Source organism: Schistocerca serialis, chromosome 1 (assembly GCF_023864345.2).
Source record: "Schistocerca serialis cubense isolate TAMUIC-IGC-003099 chromosome 1, iqSchSeri2.2, whole genome shotgun sequence".
NCBI lineage: Eukaryota > Metazoa > Arthropoda > Insecta > Orthoptera > Acrididae > Schistocerca > Schistocerca serialis.
The window spans coordinates 483,804,616-483,828,200 of NC_064638.1; the positions used below are offsets into that span (position 1 = coordinate 483,804,616).

At 39.2% G+C, this 23,585-nt stretch overlaps 1 protein-coding gene across 1 annotated transcript in view; it reads left to right on the forward strand.

Moving 5' to 3' along the window:
• Positions 1–23,585, forward strand: part of LOC126473677 (rotatin) — a 399,830-nt gene that overhangs the window by 64,272 nt on the left and 311,973 nt on the right. Inside the window, exons 5-6 of the mRNA XM_050100916.1 lie at positions 6,809–6,958; positions 17,068–17,247. Coding sequence (XP_049956873.1) covers positions 6,809–6,958; positions 17,068–17,247 — 330 coding nt within the window. The remainder of the gene's footprint in view (positions 1–6,808; positions 6,959–17,067; positions 17,248–23,585) is intronic.

Sequence of the window (23,585 nt, forward strand, 5' to 3'; positions counted from 1 at the left end):
CTTTTTACCCGCTTCACTTACTGCATTTTTGTATTTTCTCCTTTCTTCAATTAAATTCAATATCTCTTCTGTTACCCAAGGATTTCTACCAGCCCTCGTCTTTTTACCTACTTGATCCTCTGCTGCCTTCACTATTTCATCTCTCAAAGCTACCCATTCTTTTTCTGCTGTATTTCTTTCCCCCATTCCTTTCAATTGTTCCCTTATGCTCTCCCTGAACTCTGTACAACCTCTGGTTCTTTCAGTTTATCCAAGTCCCATCTTCTTAAATTTCCACCTTTTTGCAGTTTCTTCAGTTTTAATCTACATTTCATAATCAATAGATTGTGGTCAGAGTCCACATCTGCCCCTGTAAATGTCTTACAATTTAAAACCTGGTTTCTAAATCTCTGTCTTACCATTATATAATCAATCTGAAACCTTTTAGTATCTCCAGGGTTCTTCCATGTATACAACCTTCTTCCATGACTCTTGAACCGAGTGTTAGCTATTATTAAGTTATGCTCTGTGCAAAATTCTACCAGGCAGCTTCCTCTTTCATTTCTTACTCCCATTCCATATTCACTTACTACGTTTCCTTCTCTTCGTTTTCTTATTAGCGTATTCCAGTCACCCATGACTATTAAATTTTTGTCTCCCTTCACTATCTGAATAATTTCTTTTATCTCATCATACATTTCAACAATCTCTTCATCATCTGCGGAGCTAGTTGGCATATGAACTTGTACTACTGTGGCAGGTGTGCACTTCGAGTCTATCTTGGTCACAATAATGCGTTCACTATGCTGTTTGTGGTAGCTTACCCCCACTCCTATTTTTTTATTTATTATTATACCTACTCCTGCGTTACCCCTATTTGACAATGTTGACTGGAATACTCTCTTTCAAATTCTGAATGTGGCAGGGGTAAAATACAGGGAGCAAAAGGCTATGTACAATTTGTACAGAAACCAAATGGCAGTTATAAGAGTTGAGGGGCATGAAAGGGAAGCAGTGGTTGGGAGGGGAGTAAGACAGGTTTGTAGCCTATCCCCGATGTTATTCAATCGGAATTTTGAGCAAGCAGTAAAGGAAACAAAAGAAAAATTCGAAGTAGGAATTAAAATCCATGGAGAAGAAATAAAATCTTTGAGGTTCGCCGATGACATTGTAATTCTGTCAGTGACAGCAAAGGACCTGGAAGAGCAGCTGAACAGAATGGACAGTGTCTTGAAAGGAGGATATAAGGTGAACATCAACAAAAGCAAAACAAGGATAATGGAATGTAGTCGAATTAAATTGGGTGATGCTGAGGTTATTAGATTAGGAAATGAGACGCTTAAAGTAGTAAATGAGTTTTGCAATTTGGGGAGCAATATAACTGATGATGGTCAAAGTAGGGAGGATGTAATATGTGGATTGGCAATGGCAAGGAAAGCGTTTCTGAAGAAGAGAAATTTGTTAACATCGAATATAGATTTTAAGTGTCAGGAACTCATTTCTGAAAGTATTTGTATGGAGTGTGGCCAAGTATGGAAGTGAAACATGGACGATAAATAGTTTGGACAAGAAGAGAATAGAAGCTTTCGAAATGTGGTGCTGCAGAAGAATGCTGAAGATTAGATGGGTAGATCACATAACTAATGAGGAGGTATTGGATAGAATTAGGTGGAAGAGAAATTTGTGGCACACCTTGACTACTAGAAAAAGGGATCGGTTGGTAGGACATGTTCTGAGGAATCAAGGGATCACCAATTTAGTATTGGAGGGCAGCGTGGAGGGAAAAAATCATAGAGGGAGACCAAGAGATGAATATACTAAGCAGATTCAGAAGGATGCAGGTTGCAGTAGGTACTGGGAGATGAAGAAGCTTGCACAGGATAGAGTAGCATGGAGAGCTGCATCAAACCAGTCTCTCGACTGAAGAACACAACAACAACAACAACAACAACAACAACAACAACAACAACCCTATAGTCACCTGACAGAAGTCTTGTTCCTCCTGCCATTGAACTTCACTAATTCCTACTATATCTAACTTTAATCTATCCATTTCCCTTTTTAAGTTTTCTAACCTACCTGCCTGATTAAGGGATCTGACATTCCACGCTCCAATCCGTACAACGCCAGTTTTAATTCTCCTGATAACGATGTCCTCCTGAGTAGTCCCAGCCCAGAGATCCGAATGGGGGACTATTTTACTTCCAGAATATTTTACTCAAGAGGATGCCATCATCATTTAGCCAGACAGTAAAGCTGTATGCCCTTGGGAAAATTATGGCTGTAGTTTCCCCTTGCTTTCAGCCGTTCGCAGTACCAGCACAGAAAGGCCATTTTGGTTAGTGTTACAAAGCCAGATCAGTTAATCGTCCAGACTGTTGCCCCCTGCAACTACTGAAAAGGCTGTTGCCACTCTTCAGGAACCCTATTTTTGTCTGGCTTCTCAACAGATACCCCTCCATTGTGGTTGCACCTACGGTATGGCTATCTGTATTGATGGGGCACACATGCCTCCCCACCAACGGCAAGGCCCATGGTTCATTGGGGACAGGGAACATAGCAAACACAATTCTGTCTACAGTACTGAACCTAGGACCTACTACATTGTCACCCATAAGGGCACACCATTGAGAGCTGTGTCCAAGTCTCAGCATCAGTACGACCTCAGGGTCTGCCATAAGCCACAGGATCCTTTGGGTTGTTTCAAAGATCTGTGTGTGCCCACAAATCATTCCCAGTGCTCAGCATACCAGAGTGAGCCTACAGTCCCCTCTGCAGATGGAAGACCAGCCAGAACCACCTGAACTGATACCACCTCCAGCTGATCCGTATGTAAATATGCTGTGGAGCCACTTACAGGCTCTCCAACATCCACGTCCCTTCTTCCCTGCCATCTGCACCACTGTCCAATGCTTTATCAGCACCAGGTAGCAATTAAGTGGGAATGGGACTTAGAATTACAGCATTTCGCTCTTCACAGCAGGTCAGAGACGGACGTGCTGTAGTACAGATCTAATACTATGCTGACGTGGAAATAATGTCACAAGCTTGTACTGTGGATGCAGTAATTACCATAAAGTCCATGGCTGCACAGCTTCTGTCTAATTGATAAAGATGAGTGTTCTATACTGTGAATCTTAACAGTATGCTGACTGTGCTCTACCATAGACCTTTCTGGAAGAACTATTCAAATTCAAGTGTTTATGTCTCTTTATGGCCTTTGCCATTCAAACACTTTTTGCTTTGCACCTGAGATTATTTTGTGAATGGCATTGTCGGGTCACATTGACCCACATTAACAGACTTTGGCATTTTGATATTGGAGTATGAAAATAAACACATGATACAGCTAGTCATCACACTATTCCTCTTTGTAATTTAATCACAATCAGGGATGAAATTAATAACATGTCCCTCACGGTCATAGTATCGCCTGAAGCTAACAGTGTTACACTGTTAGTATTAGGTGCTGTGAAAGTGTAAATACATTTATGAAACTACATGCTGTGCCGCATGTAGTTTGATAAAGGATTGCTGTTGTGAGTAAATTTTCCTTACAACATGGTGTAGGTTGAAACTGTACCATCTTTTGTTGCGATGGGATCTACTCATGAAATTTCAATCACCAGTTTTCTCCTCCAATTGCGAAAACATTCTGGTGGCACCCACCTACTTAGGGAGAAATTATCATCATGATAAAATAAGAGAAATCAGGACTCGGACAAAAAAATTTAAGTGCTTGTTTTTCCTGCACGCCATTCAAGAGTGGAACGGTAGAGAGGCAGCTTAAAGGTGGTTCATTGAACCTTCTGCCAGGCACTTTATTGTGAATAGCTGAGTAATCATGTAGATGTAGATCTACTTTGACAAGAGCATTTTTAGTCCTCATTTCTATTTGAAATATGTAATAACATCTATCACAGATGACGGCAACGTCATGGGAACCTCTATTTTGTTGACTTTGCACTCTGTAACTTGGTTGTAAACCAAATTGATTCCAAGTAAATGGTAAATAAAAGAATGGAAAATCCAGGATGATATAATGACAGTATGAACAGGATAAACTCCTACTCAGCATATAGAGAGAGGAGTGTTGAGCCGTAGAGAGGCACAACAAAAAGACCGTAAGCAAGAGCTTTCTGCCAAAAGGGCTTCTTCTAAAGTAGACAGCACAAGCAACACATTTATGCAAGTGCGACTTGCACACACATTAACACTGTCTGTGGCTGCCGAGTCTGGACTGTGAACAACTGTGCATGACAGGAGAAGCAATCTGAGTGGTGGGTCTGAGGAGGAGGCTGGGGCAGGGAGGGGGAGGGATAACAAGGTAGTGGAATAGAACTTCCATGCTTTAGACAACAAGATGAAATATCTGTCCTAAAGATAAATGTGACATTAGATATGTGACAGTTGTGTCTGCAGCTTTAAGTGAGCGGAATGTACCTCCACTATATAAAACCCGTTTAGTACAAATTGGAAGTATGTACGACTGCTTTCAGCTTGAAACATAATTTTGATGCCTTAGCTGTGTTTCTTATCCAGCAATATTTGACGTAAAAGTGTATCAGACATACAGTAACCAAAGACTGCATTTTTCGAAGCAAACTCTACAAATCAAATACTATGGTTGACTTGATTTTGTAGAAGCATGATAATTTTTGTGAATTTCGTTTCAGCTGTGACTAATAATGAAAAGATTAAAAATTGCTTGAAAAGAGTTGATTCCTCTGTGATCATCAAGAATGCTTCACACAATCTGAAGTGAAGGAGAACACTCTCTGCAGCAAACAGACTGCAGAAAACACTGCACCCTCATGGCACTGTCTGGTGAACATCCACATTTCATGAGACACCATGTATGTCTAAGAACAATTTTTACCACTTTGGTGTGGGTAAGGGGACAACTAATGAGAGGAGGATAGTGAAATAAATGTGACTCTTCTATCTGGGTGATGAAAGGCTTAAGAAATAAGTCAGAGGAAACAATAAAGTACAACTTGGGATTCAAATTCCAAGGTTGTGATGATGAACTCCCATCTGTTCATAATTCAAAGCTGAACAAAATGTAACTGAAAAGACAGATGAAAATAAAAATGAAGGGTAAAGAAATACAAAAAATTACTTCCTGAAATAGAATTACTGCATTTTTCAGCCTCGGATCACACAAATGGAGCAGTATCATTGCCACATCTTTGTACAAAGTAATTTTCAGATGATCTATTAAGAAAGAAAGAAAAAAGGGGTGTAGTAAAATACTAGCGAACAAAATTACAAATAAAACTAACTACTGTTTGTGTAACCTGTGTCCTAAAAATACGATAGTAGAATTTTGTTACAAGATTGTATGACTAGTCCACGAAAACATAACCTCTAACCTCTCCAGTCCCCCCCTCCCATCTCCTGTCCTCCCTCCATCCCACCTCTGCCAGATTTTATTTCTACCCTAGTGATAAAAAAAATACTTTCTACATTAAACAGATTATTATTTTTTGTTGTTGAGGTGTTACTCTCCTTTTTTACTTTTGTTTTAAACTTAATTTGTTTATTGATACTTCTCATTTACACATAACTTTTTCAATTTGGTTTGAATTTATATCTTGTAATGGCCTTTGTCTGTGTATCTTTCTAAATATTCCACCATGCAAACTGATCAAGAGCGTACGTATTCTGTTATAAAGAAAGCATGATATTTGTAGTTGGTGTAGTCTTCACTCCTTTACTGGACACAGGCTTATCATTTTAGGATTTCTTCTGTTCACTCTTTGCAAATCAGTAGGTGTAGTATTGATATTTGCAAAGAGATGACATTTGTAATAGCAGTGTCACAAGAACTGCCTTAACAATTTATAACTGTACATGTCAGTAATCACCCACAGTATTGCTCTACTTATTGTGTGTCATTATCTTTGATTTCGCACTGTAATAAAATATGTTTAATTTATGAAATTGTTATTCAGCAAATGTTTGCTGATGTGTACCATCTATCCTTTTTTCGCCTCTAAGGACACATAGTAATTTTTTTTAACTATTGTACTCTGAATAAAATATGTACAGAAAAAATTATGTATGTAGTCTACAGTCACACTTTTACTGTGTCATCAACTACCCAGTTTTTATAGCAAATACTATCATCAGGCTCTCCTGTGATCAAAAAATCACATTAAACAGTTAAAATTTCTTCAGGAAACATTAACATTTTTCTCTATGATAGCAGATGTGTGGTATAGAGTGCAACCTTAAAATATAGGCAGCCCCTCACCTCTGTTCTCAAGCTTGCTCACCCGAAAATGTGTGTCATTTACTAAAAGTAAAGGTCAATGTTACAATTTAAATAAATTAATTCTTCATAAAAGAAAGTCACAGTGTAAAAAAATATGAAAAATAAAAACAGCATAAAATTTGAAATTTAAGAAAATAACTACTAAAACAAAAAAATGAAGCTATTGCCACTGCAACAAGACATTAAAAGCAGACTAAGATATCTAAGTAATGGCTATCAGTATTTTAAAGCTGAACTTTATACTGTATGTTTGCTGTTATAAGGAAAAAATATTGTAAATATTTATTGAAGAATATTTAAACTTTGTACTGTAATTTTTTAATCATTGGGTGGTGTGATATTTGGTACCAGAGCTAGGGATTTGTAGACAAAATAAAAACGTGACTGTAGAATGAATCAAATAAATTTTTTCTGATTGTGTTGTTTGCTGTTCCAACCAACATTATATTTAGAATATGTTCCATACAGAAACTTCCGTTCTGCTGAATTATGAGCATTTTTCCCTGAAGTATAAAAATATATTACTTAACATTATTTAAAATATTCTAGGTATTTATTGAACTAATGGAGAACAGTCAAACAACAGCCAATAATGCCTTGTACTCAGCAACTGTCAAATGCTTATTGAAAGTTTCTGAAGATCTTCTTGTACGTATAAGGTATTATTGTGATCCATGCACATCAAATTTAAAACAAGAGGTAAGAAGAATATTTTATTTCCTAATATTATAACACAGAAGGTGAATAGTATTTAGAAAGAAATTACTAAAATTACTAAGTCAGCATGCAAGTATAATAGTAGTAAATAAGATGGCAATGGTAAATAAAATTATGCAAGGAAAATTGCCCTCTGGAACTTTGACAATGACTGTTGGAAACCATCCCATCAGAGACAATATTTTTGGCTGATAATTATACCACATCAAAAAAAGTTTTGCGTCACCTCGGTTCCGAGAGTTCCGGAACCTATGCAAAAAACTGGAATTGAGACCAACATAAACATCATTTCCACCCTTTTTATTGCAAGTTGTACCACCATACAGCCAGACCTTCAGAAGTGGTGGTTCAGATTGCTGTACACACCGGTACCTCTAATACCCAGTAACACATCCTCTTGCATTGATGCATGCCTGTATTCGTCATGGCATACTATCCACAAGTTCATCAATTGGTCCAGGTTGTTCCGGTCCTCAATGGCAATTTAGTGTAGATCCCTCAGAGTGGTTGGTGGGTCACGTCATCTATAAACAGCCCTTTTCAATCTATCCCAGCCATGTTCGATAGGGTTCATGTCTGGAGAACATACTGGCCACTCTAGTCGAGCGATGTCATTATCCTGAAGGAAGTCATTCACAAGATGTGCTTGATGGGGGCACAAATTGTCGTCCATGAAGATGAATGCCTCACCAATATGCTGTCGATATTGTTGCACTATTGGTCGGAGGATGGCATTCATGTACCGTACAGCCATTACGGTGCCTTCTTTGACTACCAGTGGTGTATGTAGGCCCCACATAATGCCACCACAAAACAGCAGGGAACCTCCACCTTGCTGCACTCGCTAGACAGTGTGTCTAAGGCATTCGGCCTGACCAGGTTTCCTCCAAACACGTCTCCGATGATTGTCTGGTTGAAGGCATATGCAACACTCATCAATGAAGAGGACGTGACGCCAATTCTGAGCAGTCCATTCGGCATGTTGTTGGGCCCATCTGAACCATGCTGCATGGTGTCGCGGTTGCAAAAATGGACATCGCCATGGATGTTGGGAGTGAAGTTGTGCATCATGCAGCCTATTGCACTCGGTTTGAGTTGTAACATGATGTCCTGTGGTAGGTAGCGATCATCCAATGCAGTAGTAGCCCTTGGGCGGTCTGAGCGAAGTATGTCATTGACAGTTCCTGTCTCTCTGTATCTCCTCCATGTCCAAACAACATTGCTTTGTTTCACTCCGAGACACCTGGACACTTCCCTTGTTGAGAGCCCTTACTGGCACATAGTAACAATGCGGACACCATCACACTGGGGTATTGACCATCTACGCTTGGTTGAACTGCAGCGAACATGAGCCGTGTACCTCCTTCCTAGTGGAATGACTGGAACTGATCAGCTGTCAGCCCCCTCCATCTAATAGGCGCTGCTCATGCATGGTTGTTTACATCTTTGTGCACATTTAGTGACATCTCTGAACAGTCAAAGGGACTGTGGCTGTGATACAATATCCACAGTCAACGTCTGTCTTCAGTAGTTCTGGGAACCAGGGTGATGCAAAACTTTTTTTGATGTGTGTATATGAGGCAATTAACAGTTAAACATATAATAAATGCAGGGACATAGAAGACTTCTCATGTCAATAAATAATGTTCACAGAACTCACTCAAATTGATTTCTTTTTCTTATCTGAGAAGAAAACAAAATATTTTATGGCAGGAGGCTAATATAGTTTTTCCAAACAAAGAAAGATGAGGCCACATTTTTGACAATCCCACACTTTACTTCTAAAAAAACAAATATGGACTTGAAATACAGAATGACCTTTCTTTATATTTAATTTATGTTACAAAGTCAAGTGATACAATGTTTAAGACAATGAATCACATTTGTTGGACATCCGTTAAAATCCCTGTTTGATCATCCAGATTCAGATTTTCATGCTTTCCATAAATTAATTAAAGCGAATATTAGGATGTTTTCATTGAAAAGGACATAGCTAATGTCCTTTCCTATTCTTCCCTAATCCAGACTTGTGCTCCATCTCTAATAATCTCTTGATGGGATGTTAAACCTTAATCTTCCTTCCTTGTTGTAATTGGTTTATTACGAGATGTATAAAATGCTCTGCACGAAACTTTGAAGGGTGTGGATGTAACAAAATAGTGTGCCAGTTTGTACAGTAATGTGATTGTAGAAGTCATGTATTTTATGTAGCTGCCACTGTATCCTCTATCATTCAGACCATTTTCTTTGCTTTGGGTGCTTTGTAATGGTAAATTGATTGTATGCTCTTCTTGATCACATTCTTGTACTGGCACCACTGTACACTGAAACCCAACTTAAAATCTCAGTAATTAGGCCACACTTGTTCACGCATAGATATCACCTTTTACAGAAAGTCACATGTTGTTATTAAATGATGTATTTGTTTGTTTGTCCAACTAAATCTCATCATTTTATATGTTAAGTTATAACATAGAAGAGTTGTTGACTGGCAGTCAATCACATTGAATGAAGGCTGCTGGAAATTATTTAGGTGTCAGACTAAGTCCTTCATCAGAAGTAGACAAAACACTCATACACAGTCACACATTTACAACATACACATGCTCACTGTCAACTCCAGTTGCCAATGCCCGACTGTAACTGTGTCTGAAATGGGTGGTGATCTCAGCTGGGGTTGGTAGTAGCGTACAGAAGAAACCAGGAGGGGGAGGGAAGGAAGATACTACTGCAGGTTGTGGGAGACTGCAGGGATGAGACAAGGGCAGGATAGTGGGCTGCTTGGTGAAGCGACAGCATCTATGCTGGGCAGGCAGATGGGTGAGGAGAGACAAAAAGTAGAGAAGGGGAAAGGACTGTACAGGAGAAGGCATGTGCAGGGCTAGAGTGGTATAGAGGCAGATGGAGAACAGGGAAAAGTGAGGCAACACAGTTATGAGAATGAAGGATATGTTGCAAGGAGAGTTCCCATCTGTGCAATAGCTGCTGTTGGAAAGAATACATAGATAGTGAAGCTGTCATTGAGATCGAGGTCATCATGTTGCATGACAAGCTCTGCAACTGAGTGGTCTAGCTGTCTTTTGGCCATTGTTTGTCAGAGGCTGCTAATGTGGACAGGCAGCTTGTTAGTTGATGTGCCCATGTGAAAAGCCACACAATGATTCCAGCTAGGTTGCTAGATTAATGACTTCTTTCATAGGTGCCTCTGCTTTTGGCGGATAGAAGATGTCTGTGACATAACTGGAGTAGACAGTATGGGGAGGATGTATGGAACAGGTTTGCATCTTCGTCTATTGCAGGGATATGAGCCATGGGGCAAGGGGTTGGGAACAGGTGCAGACTAGGGACAGACAAGGATACTGCATAGATTAGGTAGATGGTGGAATACCACTGTGAGGGGACTGGGTAGGATATGTCTCATTTCTGGATGTGACAAGAGTTAATCGAAACCATGGCAGAGAAATTGATTCAGTTGCTCCATTTCTGGGTGGTACTGAGTCATGGAGGGGAAAGGGGAGCTGTGCCCATTTGTGGTCAGACCGTGGATATGCAAGGAATGGCAGGTGTCTGAGAAGAAAAGGTATGGGAGATAGGGGCAAGGGGGAAGGATAATTTTGGTCTGTGTAGGCCTCAGTGAGATCCTTGGCATATTTGGAGGACTGTTCGTCACTATAGATGCTATGAGGGAGGGACTATTTCGTTTGGAATAAGTGGCAACTATCAGAGTAGAGGTATTGTTGGTGGTTGATAGGTTTGATGTTGACGGAAGTACTGATGTAGCCATCACTGAGCTGGATGTCGACATAGGGGAAAGTGGCTTGTTGGGCTGAGGAGGACCAGGTGAAGTGAATGAAGGAAATGTTATGGTTCTGGAGGAATGTACATTGAGTATGCTCACCCTCGGTCCAGATCATGAAGTTGTCATCAGTGAATTTGAAGCGTTTGAGGGGTTTTGGGATTCTAGGTGGATAAAAACTTCTTTTAGATGGCCCATGAATAAAATGGCATAAAATGGTGGCATGTAAGTGTCCATTGCTGGAGCACCCATTTTTGGACCACAGATTTGTTTACACATGATGCCTTCAAAGGAGAAATAACTGTATTTCATAGTGACCAGGTAAGAGGCTGTTGGTTTGGAGTCAGTTGGGTGCTGGGATATTTAGTGTTCAGTAGTGGCAAGGCCATGAGCACTGGGGATGTTAGGTAGAGGGACGTGGCACTGACAGTGATGAGCAGGGCTGGCTCTGGGCACTATGGGACTTAACCTCTATGGTCATCAGTCCCCTGATGAGCAGGGCACCAGGTTGTAACAGTAACTGGGGGAGTGGGTGGTGTAATGGTTAGTGCCTTTTATATAGTAGGATAGGTTACGGGTAATAGCCTGAAGGTGTGATCTAGATGGGCAAAGATTTTTTCTGTGAGGGTGCAGTGACCAGCTACTTTGGGATGCTGCGCAGTTGGATACATGTATGAAGGTTGAATGAAAATTAATGCCTCCACCTTCATTAATTGGGTTTGGTTGGGGATATTTTAATAAATGAAATTGAGAAATAATCCTTAGAATGTGATCTTTAATTACCAATATTCACTTTTCCACATAATCACCAGCCAATTGGATACATTTCTGCCAATGACGAACAAGTTTTCTGAAGCCATCATGGAAGAAGTCAACATTCTTTTCCGCAACCATAGTCTCACAGTTTTCTCAACGTCTTCATCAGTAGCATAACGATGTCCCCGTAGATCATCTTTCATTATCGGGAACAGACGGAAGTCAGACAGTACTAAATCTGGACTGTATGGAGGATGCCGTATGGTGGTGAGATTCAGTCTCAGAAGTTCTGCTGTGGTGGCACATGAAGTGTATGGTTTGGCATTGTCATGCTACAGGAAAACATTTCCCATTTCCTTTCGTACCCTTGTTAGCTGTCTTTTCAGAGTTTGCAGCATTGTGAAGTAACACTCTGAATATATTGTTCCACGATCAAGGAAATCAACATCGATAACACCATCTGCATCCCAGAACACTGTGGCCATGATTTTTCCAGCTGAGGGCTGCCTCTTGAATTTCTTTTTCTTGGGCGAGTCTTTGTATCGATATTCCATAGACTGACGTTTCATCTCTGGGTCGTAACAGTGTATCCAAATTTCATCTCCTGTCACAATTGAATGGAGAAAGGCGTGACCTTCATTCTCTTAATGCAAGAGTAGTTCATAGCAAATTTAAAGTCTGTGCGCTTTCATTTCAGGAGTCAGCATCTGGGGTAGCCATCGTGCACTGATCTTCCGATAACCAAGCAAAGCAATAATGTGACCCACATGTTGTTGTGAAATGCCGGTTGTGCTAGCAGTTTCTCTCTGAGTGATACGACAATTGTCCTGAATCAGTCTGACAACATGTTGCTTGTGAAACTCTATGGTTGCTGTCACAGGACGTCAAACTCTTTGTTTGTCACGCAGGTCAGATGTTCCCGCCTCAATATCTTTAAACTTATTTTCCGGACGGTGCACAGTATTCACATCAACACAATCACCATAAACTGCTTTAGTTCTCTGATGAATCTCCTTTGGGTGACACCTTCTGCTGTCAACAATTCAATGACTTCACATTACTTAAATCGCATTGAATGACCGTCTGCGCAGGGTGCCATACTTTACATTGTAACAACACAACTGTTCAATGCTTCCCACCAACTGGAGCTGTCGAGAAGAGGCTACGGAACAAGCCAGTACCTGCCGCATACCAATGCTGCCAACTGTTGAAGAGTTACGAAGGTGGAAGCATTACTTTCCAGTTAACCCTTGTACCTTAGGAAGCATGTAGAAGTGCAGGGAGTGGTGGGGTGAGGTGAGTGATAGACTCAGAGAAGAGGTTCTAAGATGGAACTAGGGATTTGAGGGGAGGGGGAGAGAGAGAGAGAGAGAGAGAGAGCGAGCGAGAGAGAGAGACATTCAGTTGAATTTTTGGAATGATGTCACTGTGGCAGGGCTTGTAGCTTGTAGGTGGACATATGTGACTGTTGGCAGACTTCCTCATTCAGGTAACCCCTGCAGTTGATAACCACTGTGGTAGAGCATTTGTAGGCAATTAGGATTATAAAGTCAGAGTCAGTTTTTGGGTGATGGACTGTGTTTCATTCTGCAGATGTGCTTTGGTTCCCTTATTGGGAGATTTGGAGATGATGGTGAGGCAAGGTTTCCGGTTAGGAAATTCTGGAAAGTTAACAGGAGATTAATGGGGTTGGATTACGATAGATGAAGGAGTAAGATGAGAAAGGCAGTGCTCAGTACTGGTTTTGGATTGAGTCTGATTGGTTGTGGTTAGTGGCAAAAAAGTGTCACCTCTGTAGGGACTAAGAGAAGGAGAGAAGGTCTTTAGTTAAGCCCAAGTTGATTGAATTTGGGAGTGGGGCAAAAGATAAGATGTTTGGGAAGGATTGATACTTCTGTGGGACTGAGGCTTTTGGAGGGCAGTTTCATGAATGTGTTGTGGGTTTACGTTTTTTTTGTGTGGCCATCTTCTGCAGCAGCTGATAACATCTGTTATTATAGGTTATCTGTCTTGAGCTGACTGCAATGTAATTAAAAATAATTACTCCAGATGCCTTTTGCTTTTATTTACAAAACATCTTGTGTAGCATTGATATTTCTTTACATAGTCTGCACCTTCCCCTCTTGCTAGCAGTGGTTGATGTCGACAGGTTTAAGTTCACATCTGCAGTTTTTGGCATTTTGCATTATTTCCTACACTGCACTATTTATAATTGACTTTCTTAACTGTTTTTCATTCATCACTGCTACAGTGTTTATGCCTATTCCTATGCATAAATACTGCATAAACACTGGTCAGGCCATTCAGGAGATTCCATGAGGAAGGCAATAATGCAGGAACAGTATCTGGGGCTGGGTTTTGGATGGGGATAGAGAAATTTATCTGTGTTGGCAGATATGGAATGGGCAAGTATCCACATGAAGGATAACACACACACACACACACACACACACACACACACACACACACACAAACAAACAAATACATGTGAGTACCTTATTTTGAAAAGAAAATAGATGAAACATAGGAAGTATATTGAAAAAGATTAAAAGAAAATAATACTGATGTTAAAACAGGATGATTCAGAGTGAAAATAAATATAAACAAAATGGTGGTAATTGAATGAGCTGCAGGTGGGTGTTTGTTGAATGAAGGTGGGTGGAGAGAGAGAAGGCATATATGCAAATGGATTTGGGGAGGTCAATATGGTGCGTTCTTCAATAAGTGTAGAGGGGGTTGCTGTTAGGTATCTGCTGTGACAAAAACAGGGCTATTCAAAAAGAAGGAACAGATTTCAAACATCAGTTGCTTCCAAACTACAAAGGATAGAAACACAATCCTGAAGTACCTGGAAAGAGAAAACTTCAAATTTATTAATATTTATTGTGTAACACATGGTGCTCACAATGAATGCATAAAAATTTGAACTTTTCTCTCCTCAGGAACATTGGAATTGTGTTTTTATGTTTTGTAGTTTGGAAGCAATAAATGTTTGAAGTCTGTTCCTTCTTTTTAATAGCACTGTACATATGGCACAGGTAGGATTAGGAAAAAGCATGAAATCAGATGTGAGTTAAGGAAGTCGGTGGGATCAATTTGAAGATCCATGAACAATTATATATGTGGAGAGATTGTGGGACAGAGGCTACTGTACCTGTGGTCCATGCAGGCACATAACCGTGTGTTGTGGGTGGACTAGACAGTAGATACAAGGTGGCTTGGAAGTCATAACGTCATTGGGCATGTGATAGGTGGTTGAAGGTGCATGCAGTTTGGATGGTGACATGGAAACATAGGGACATTCAAAAAGAAAAGGACGGAAAGGGAGTAATGTTGTGATGGATTATTCCATCTCGGATTTTCCATTGTTTCATTTTATGTGTCATATTCAAGTCGTTGGACATAAAAGTTATCAGTGTGTTAATGCAACAACTCGGAAGCAGCAGATTTAAAACAGATTAAGATACTTAAATAAATACTATAAACTTATTTGTTATTTACTGTACATACAACAGAAAAATGTATGCAATTGTGTGACTTTTTAAACACTTACATGTAAAGTGCTCTGAAGATGTGTAGAAACAGTTTAGCAAGTGGGATGCCTCAGGTGGTGTTTTTAAATGTGGGTTGGTCAAGAATTGATTTTGTGAGACTAAATACTCTATTGATTGATTATGTTACTGCATGATATACATCATTCTCGTGCAGAGGTTTTGTAATCTGTTGATTGTTATTTTGCATTGCTGTGAAATCTGATGCAATACCAAACATCAGTAAATTTTACTCACAGGTCTGTATACTTTATTAGTGATGATATGTGGTATGAAGGGTATCTGTTTCATTTAAGAGCAGAAACCACTCTTAGTTTGGCATGTGGAGAATTGATGTTACATTAGTAGACAATTATCCCAACATTCTGTTGTCAACAATTACAAAAATGGTAGCTAGAATGTGAAATCAACATCTTACTAGGTGTTTTGTAATTGAGGACCTCTTTACCTGCTTCTATGGTTCTATTTAGTTATGTGGTCCTGTTGGAGTTGGCTGTTTAATGTAACATGCTACTCCCACTCCCTGCGCACATACATGCACACTTCTCTCCCTTTGTATGCACATCAATTTCTATTAAAGGAATTTTGTGGATACTATCAGTGACATATTTCTGCACATCTGATCCAGTCTTCTGATTGTTCTTTAGTCCAAGAGATGCTGAGTAACTGTTCCATATCTGCCCTCCATCTCTGGACATTACAATGTGTTTTTTAACTTCCCTTTAAAAAAAAGAAGAAGAAGAAAAGGGGTTTTTATTTGAAATCTATCACTACAGTTTTACAAATCAGATTGTTTATTGTTATTTTATCCATGAAAGCTATCATATTCTGTATTAATAACATTGGTTGCAGCCACATACCATATTATCCACATCCTCAGAATAGACATTGATACTGTCAAATGGCTGCTTTCTTTGCAGTGCACATTTTTCTATGCACCTCTTCTACATTGAGCAGTTGCAGGTTCTGCAATCTTTGTATCAGATACCTATAGGAAGGAAACAGTACCCAGTCTGTGTAAAAACAGTGCCACAGTGTAGAATATTCTGTGCCAGTCATTTTTAGACACTTGTTTTATCAAGCACCTTCTAATATTTTACCATGTCTTATGATCTTAACATTGACGGGACATTGAACCTTAATTTTTCTTTCTTTCTGTATTTCTTTCTTTCATATATTCTTTCTAGATTTTTCAACTGATTTGAGGAATTTCAGAAGATTTTCTTCCATTTACAAATTCACAGTTGTATTACATTTAAGAATATGCCACCTTTAGTAGTTAAACCTCTGCAACTGAAAGTAACAGGTTGATGTTTGCTTCTAATTCCAAACAATGATATTTGCAACATAACAAGAGTACTCAGGCTGTCTTATTTATTCAGTTTGTTGTCGTAGACTTTTACTACTAGAAATAATCTGCGCATAGTCATATCTATCCAACATTTAATTTCATATCTACTAACTTAGATTTTCTGCAACTGGTCTTTTTGCTGTAAATAAGACCACAGCACTTCATTTGTCTTGAATAAGTATTTTACAAGACAAAAATCAAACAATGGAAAATCCCAGATGGAATGTAATAATATTATGATAAAGAAAGTTGCTACTCACCATATACCGGAGATGCTGAATCGCAGATAGGCACAACAAAAAGACTCTACAGTTAAAGCTTTTAGCCATTGGCCTTTGTCGACAATACACACACACACATATGCACATACACACACTCATGCGAACACAACTCACACACATTTCTGCTGTCTCAGGCAACTGAAACCAAACAAGACAACAAACACAATTGCGTCTCTTATTTATTTTAATTCTTTTTAAGTTGTAGCTGCCTCTGCCAATAGCAACCAAAATTAAAACAAATACACACTTTTAGCAAGTATTTTACTTGCATGAAAAATGAAATGAACTTTGTGTTCTGCTTACTATAGTCCATTTTGACAGTGTGTATCATTTTTGCAAATTCCCTGTTTTTTCAGATATGCACCAGCAGAGAGGTAGCAGTCAGTAGTACATCCTTCGGATCAGAAAGAACTTTGGACTCAGGTGACTATTTGCAAAACAACAGCACAGCTACAGCAAAAAGAGGGAGACAAATAGACAGAAATGAGGAAATACTCAGCATTCAGGACCAGGAGAGAAACAATATCAGGCCTAGTGTAAGTTTCTTCCACAATTACCATAATTGATTAAAAGTGAAATCTGTCTTACATTACTCAGAGTTCATTTCATCACACTTTATAATTATTACGGTAGTAAATTGGTACGTAGTGTGTAGGGTGAGAGACCATGACCCAGATGTTAGTTGTAATGTAGTGGTATGGCAAATATACTGCATGCAGTGTGCTGCTCACTGTCAGTGAAAGGTGTATTGGGTGATTCCTAGTTTAATTCAGTGAAAACTCACAATGTAAATTAATATGTTTAGTTAACTGCTTTCAATGACCGGTTGTATACAACCCGGGACAACCGGGAGATCCAGGAAAAACCCAGGAATTTTTTCATCCGGGAGAAAACTGGGGAAAACCCGGGATATTTTTAGAATTCCGGGAATTTTTCATTGTTTTAGTTTTCAGTTAAATTTTTGTAATTTTGACTGGTAAGAACCGATACTCTAAAAAAGCATATTACTGTATCCTGCTACTGCAGAATAATACTTCAACAATAAAACATAAACGAGAGAAAAAAAAAATGAAAATAACTTAAATTGCAAAGGAAATGCGTCATATACAACAACGACACACACTGCTCATGCAAGTGTCTGCCAATTGAAAATGTGTCAAAGAAAGACTATGCAGTGCTTCATAACAACAAATTGCCTCCAATGTGCGTGAAGTCGCAACTGTTTACATTCGATTTCTTTTAGCAGTTACGCGCGGACTCGTGCGCATGTGCAGTTGGGTCACGTTTGAGTAGTAGATTTCCCCGCTTCTGGCTACAGGAATGTGGCTGTTGGCTGTGGAAGCAGTCGCAGCAAGCAGCTAGATGCTACTGGGAAAAGGGGGCACCAAATTCATATCCTTGAGGGAAAAAAAACTTGTTTCACAAAGCACCTAGCATCCAGCGCACGTTTGTCTATCGATTATTTAGATGATTTTGAAACCCTTCCCTGTTGGCTTTGGAACATTTTTGAATACATTTAAAGTTGATTTCTGAGTGAATCATAAGTTGACTTTTGAATGCATGCATAGTATACATTATGTCTCTGTCAGGAGAATCCTCATCGCATCTAGAAATAAACTGTACGCAGACAAAAGGGGACGGGGCTATATGAGCTGAGGAAGTAAAGCCGAATGGATGAATGCCAATCACTGTCTGATTATGTGGTTGATTGGGTTTGCGAATGATCAGCATTGTTATAATTACTAGCAAAATCCATAGATTCAGACTACCAGAATGGAAATAAACAACTGACAGGAATAACAGGTAAGAAAGATTATATATTATCTTCTGGGTGTATCCAAGAAAATTAAATTTTGACAGAACATTTTTGGCCAGATTGCTACACTAGTAATCACCAGTAGTACAGTCCCTGGCTAGCAGCCGCGTAAGTTCTATTCTGGAAGTAATGCGGAAAACGCATTGTTCGAACACGTAATAATGCCTATCTGGAAAATAATTGTGGGATAACTAAACCTGTGATTCTGGCAGGGTTAGTGAAGTTAATCAGCGAACAAATTTTGACAGTGGCAGGAATAGCTACAGAATTGGTGATTACAAGATTGTTTGTTAGAACGGGGAAGGAGAAGAAACGGGGACATCACACAAATTATGGAAGAATAAGATGATTCCAAATTTATATAAAAATTTCCGAATACTACTTTTCGATCTCATGCTTGAGAAGCTGGTGCGTATGATTGAAATGTGAACTATTTCCTAACATAAAGCTTTTTGCTTGTATGCAGTAGGCCTAATAGGCATTTGATATTGGTACTTCATGGATTATATTCTGTCGTGTTATAAAAATGGCCATTTGTGCCAAAACAGTCTCGTTTATTTGGTGTGTTACAAAATTGCTGTCATATTAGAAAGGCCTTTTTTGTTTTATCTAGCAGACAGTGACAAAATAGATGTAATCAGATCGAGAAACCACACTGTCTTGGGTATTATTGTATTAACAGCTTTTTCAGTATTAGATAACGACATTTCGATTTTTCATGTAGCAAAACGTTTGACGAACTTTGATGAGGTAATAGATTCTTTCGCAGAAAGGAAAGCATGCCATGTAAAGCTGTAGCAAGATTAGAGAGAAAAAATGCTAGGAGCTAAGGTTTGAAGAAATGTGTCATTTCTTGCTTATCTCTTGTCAGCATTGGTTTTATACATCCTATATTTAATTTTATGTCACGCAAAACAGCAAGTTATTAACTAATAGGCAATAAAGAGTTTAGATTTTCTGAAGAGTTCTTGTACAAATAATCCCATCCGCTATTAATTTTTTTTTTGTTGTCAAACCGGCCGATGGGAGCAGGAGAGGCACCACAGGACATTTCAATTTCCACTCTCCTGAATACAGTTTGGTTGTGCGGTAGAAAAATGCTTTATGAAGAGGCGTGGAACTGCACTTTGACATACTTAGACCAAATAATATTTCCTCAAATACATATGTTTTATGTTTCAGATTTTTTAGAAAGATGTGCGCTGCAAGATGAACATATTTTGAAAATTCGATTTTTTTAGTATTGACCCAGTTCGCAAATGTTGTAGATCCAGGGCTGATGCGCAGAGCAGTCTGAGTTATAGTGGATAGCCCTCACGTGACCCGTGTTCACATTTAGTGATCTTGCTGTTTCCCCTTTGTTTACTCTCACATCAAATGAAAACAAAACGGATATCTGTGACCGGGAGCTATCAAGTGAATTAAAACACATTCACATAATTATGGAAGGCTGAAATATGTCATTAGTTTTAGATTTTCTTTTATTTCCACCTTTGTGACAGTCAGCATTAATCGCCTTGCAGAACAATGAAGTTATTTTTATATGTTTGCTAAAGAAATTGGACTTTTATTAACCTTTTCCGCAGAGACAGTCAATGTATTTGAAACGAAATGTTTAATTCCACAGTACTGGCTAGTTTCAATTGTTCGCTGCATTTCAAGTGCACGTTTTCATTTTCTATCACGTATTGCATTATGCCGTAATAAAGAACCAAACATGATATAATACAGCACTGGTGCTCCATGAAAATTTACATCCCGAAAACCACACTCAAAAGCTTAATATCAGGTTGAGGTCTACTTCATTGGGAATATGGACATATGAATGTGCACTTTAAGCATGCACTTTAAATTTGCAGATTTTAGTACGGTTCACAAAATTCCAATGCTCTTGGAGTATCCTCTGATGTCTTGTTTCTTTTATGACATAATGTATGATCTTTCAATGTTTTACACGTACGTACATACAGGCTTCCTACGTCATGATAGCTACCCAAGCGTGGTGTCGCCTGTTATCTGCGCTCTCTGGGAACTGCTGAAATGAACCTATTTCTAATAGTTCGCAGGAAAATATTGCGAATAGTGGTTTGAAAAGCGTTACTTTCAAAGTAAATATCATTTTACGTAAGTTGAACTATGTGCAAGAATGTACCAAGAATTTATTAAATCACAGAGTGTTTGACTCTCATTTAAAAATCATCTCTTTGATGACGAGCCATTTAGATTTAAAAATCAACACCTTGATGATGAGCCATTTAGAAGAATTTCGAACCCTGAAGATCAGACATTTATGTCATTATTAAAAATTTTACTGGCACATTTGTGTGATAATATCTTCAAGTGTAACACGTGCAAAAAATCAACAGTATATGTGAAAGCTTAGTTTCTCTTCCAGCTTGAGACCAATATTATATGTGAAAGCTTTGCTTTTCTTGTAGCGACACTATGTATATTAATTTAAACTATTAACTTTCCCTGTTTGTGTGTTCATGCTACTTAACAGTGATGTTGCTGTTGGCTGACTACATCACGTGTCTTATGCGCTTAATATCCGCTGTCTTCGGCTGGTGAGATCACGTGACATGAGCTACGAACGGCTTACAAAAGCGCATCGAAATCTCGATTTCAATGATTCGGAAAGTAACATGCGGTATTGTGGTGGGATTCCAGTGTATATTTTCGTAATACGAAAATGCGCAGCGTACATGTGCTGCACATCAAACATATTCCAAAAATGTGTCTTTTTTTTCCCTGAGTTTTGTTTTCTAAAGTGCCGGGAAGTTGTACGCCTGTGTATAAAACCATAACCATTCAAAGGATTGATAAGGGAAAGTATACTGTCACCCGGGAGAAAGTGTATTTTTAACCGGGAAATCCGGAAAAAGTCCGGGAATTTTTTTCCTTGTCCACGTATACACCCTGAATGAGCAGTGTGCCCCAGAAATTCATTGATGAGGATCTGGATTCAAATCTTATCGATTTATCCAGATTTCTGTTTTTCATAGCTTTCCTAAAACACTTAAGATGAATGATTTGCTAATTTCTTCAACTGACCATGCCTGATAATCTTCCTCCTCTCTTTACCAACATTTCTCTTGTAAGGTTGTTATTGAAGAGACATCTTCATTCAACTTGAATTTATGATTCTTGTATAAATTTCATAATTCCTCAAGGCAACAGCTTGACATCTTTAGGTGGTTGCAGTCAATTACTGCCAGCAAGTAGCAGCTGCCAGTCTTCTTATGCAGTCCATGTCGAGAAGCAGCATGTGCATGACAAAGTTCCTTCCAGATTGATGACGGTAGGGTATTGAGAGCCTCCTATAAGGAACCAACGTGTGGACATCCACATGTGCAGTAGGAAGCTGGTGCTACTGTTGGGTGTTGCAGTAGCCAAGATGCAAACTAAAATTTACAGCCACATGGGTCTTCCACAGTGCAATGGGAGGGAGGGAAAGGGGGGGGGGGGTGTTATTGGGAATTCCTATTTTTGTCATTGTGCTCTGAAGGCAGAAGTGCAGGTTTCGATGCCATACTTAGCTGGAATCCTGAATCTCTATTGATAAAGATTATTTCTAATGCAAATATAAATAACCTCCTTTATAAGGCAGTTCCAGAAATGTGAGACTGTTAATAGAATTTGCAGGTTTATCTGATTATCCTAAGCAGTTATGATGATCATATTCATCACAATGGTCAGCATGAAAATTGTGTGTCCAATATATGAAAATATTGTGCACACTTTGTTTCTCAAGGCTGAGATTGTGTTTTGTAGGACCCAACAAATTATTCAGTTTTGTAGGGGACAAAAGCATATTTAATATTGTGTATGTTGATGATTCTTCTAGAGAAGGAAAGTTGCTACTCCCCATATAGCTGAGAAGCTGCGTCACGATAGGCACAACAAAAAGTGTTTCTTCTTTTTATTTCTCTACTTTCTGCTACTTACCCCCTCCCCCTCCATACCTTCTCTCCTGCCCTCCGTCTAAACTGCAACACTTCACGGACCGCCACTCCCACAATACTATCCCTCCCCCTCCCCACCCCACCCTCCTCCTTACCCCACCCAGTCGCCACTCTCATCATGCACTGGTGGTGCTGTTCGCAGTGTGGTTTCAGCTCTCTGAGACTGCAGATGTGTGTGCAAGTCGTGTTTGCATGTGTGTGTGTGTGTGTGTGTGTGTGTGTGTGTGTGTGTGTGTCTACTGCTTACAAAGGCCTTAATGGCCAAAAGCTGTAATTGTGTGAATCTCCACTATATCACTATATGGTGAGTAGCGACTTTCCTTCTATGGTATTGTTACATTCCATCCTGGATTTTACATTGTTTGATGATTCTTCTGATTCATAAAGAATTACCACCAAACTACAGCAAGAAATGTATAGTAGTGAATGTCTCGGTGTTTTCGTTTTGGTTCCTGGTACAGTAAATTTGTTTCTCAGAAGCGATGATCTGCAAAAAAACTTTTTTTGTAAGTTGAAGCTCACCAGGCAGGTTGTCAGGTTTGGGAGTGACATGTCCTCTGTGAACCTGATTGTGAATACACAATAGGATGGTGCATTGTGGTAACAACTTGCAGTTGGCAGATATAGATAGGAGTGAGTTAGCTTGCAGTATGTGCTGTGCCTCAGTGTTCTTGATATTGTTGAATATTTCACCAATAGTCTTGTGCTTGGGTGTATGCTTAGCGGGCAACACAAAAACTGCAAAATATGACTGACTGAAGGTCTTAACATGTAGTGATTCAGCCATATGCGATAAGAGCGAATGTTGCTGCAGGTTAGTTGAACAGGGAGTGTTTTGCAAAAGTTATAGGTTATGGTTTCATTGGACAATTGCTGTGGGGAAGGGAATGGTGTGATCAATGGGGCTTTCCATGGAATTGTAGATTGTGAAAAGAGATTGGATGCTGGGATAAAATGGCAAACAAAGGGCAACAGGAGAAAATTTTGTTGGCAAATTTGAAATTCCATTAAGCATTAGATTTTGGTTACTACCATAACTGGAGGAGGAGGACCCTCCTACAGATGTAGAGAAATCAAGGGTGCAGCAGTACAA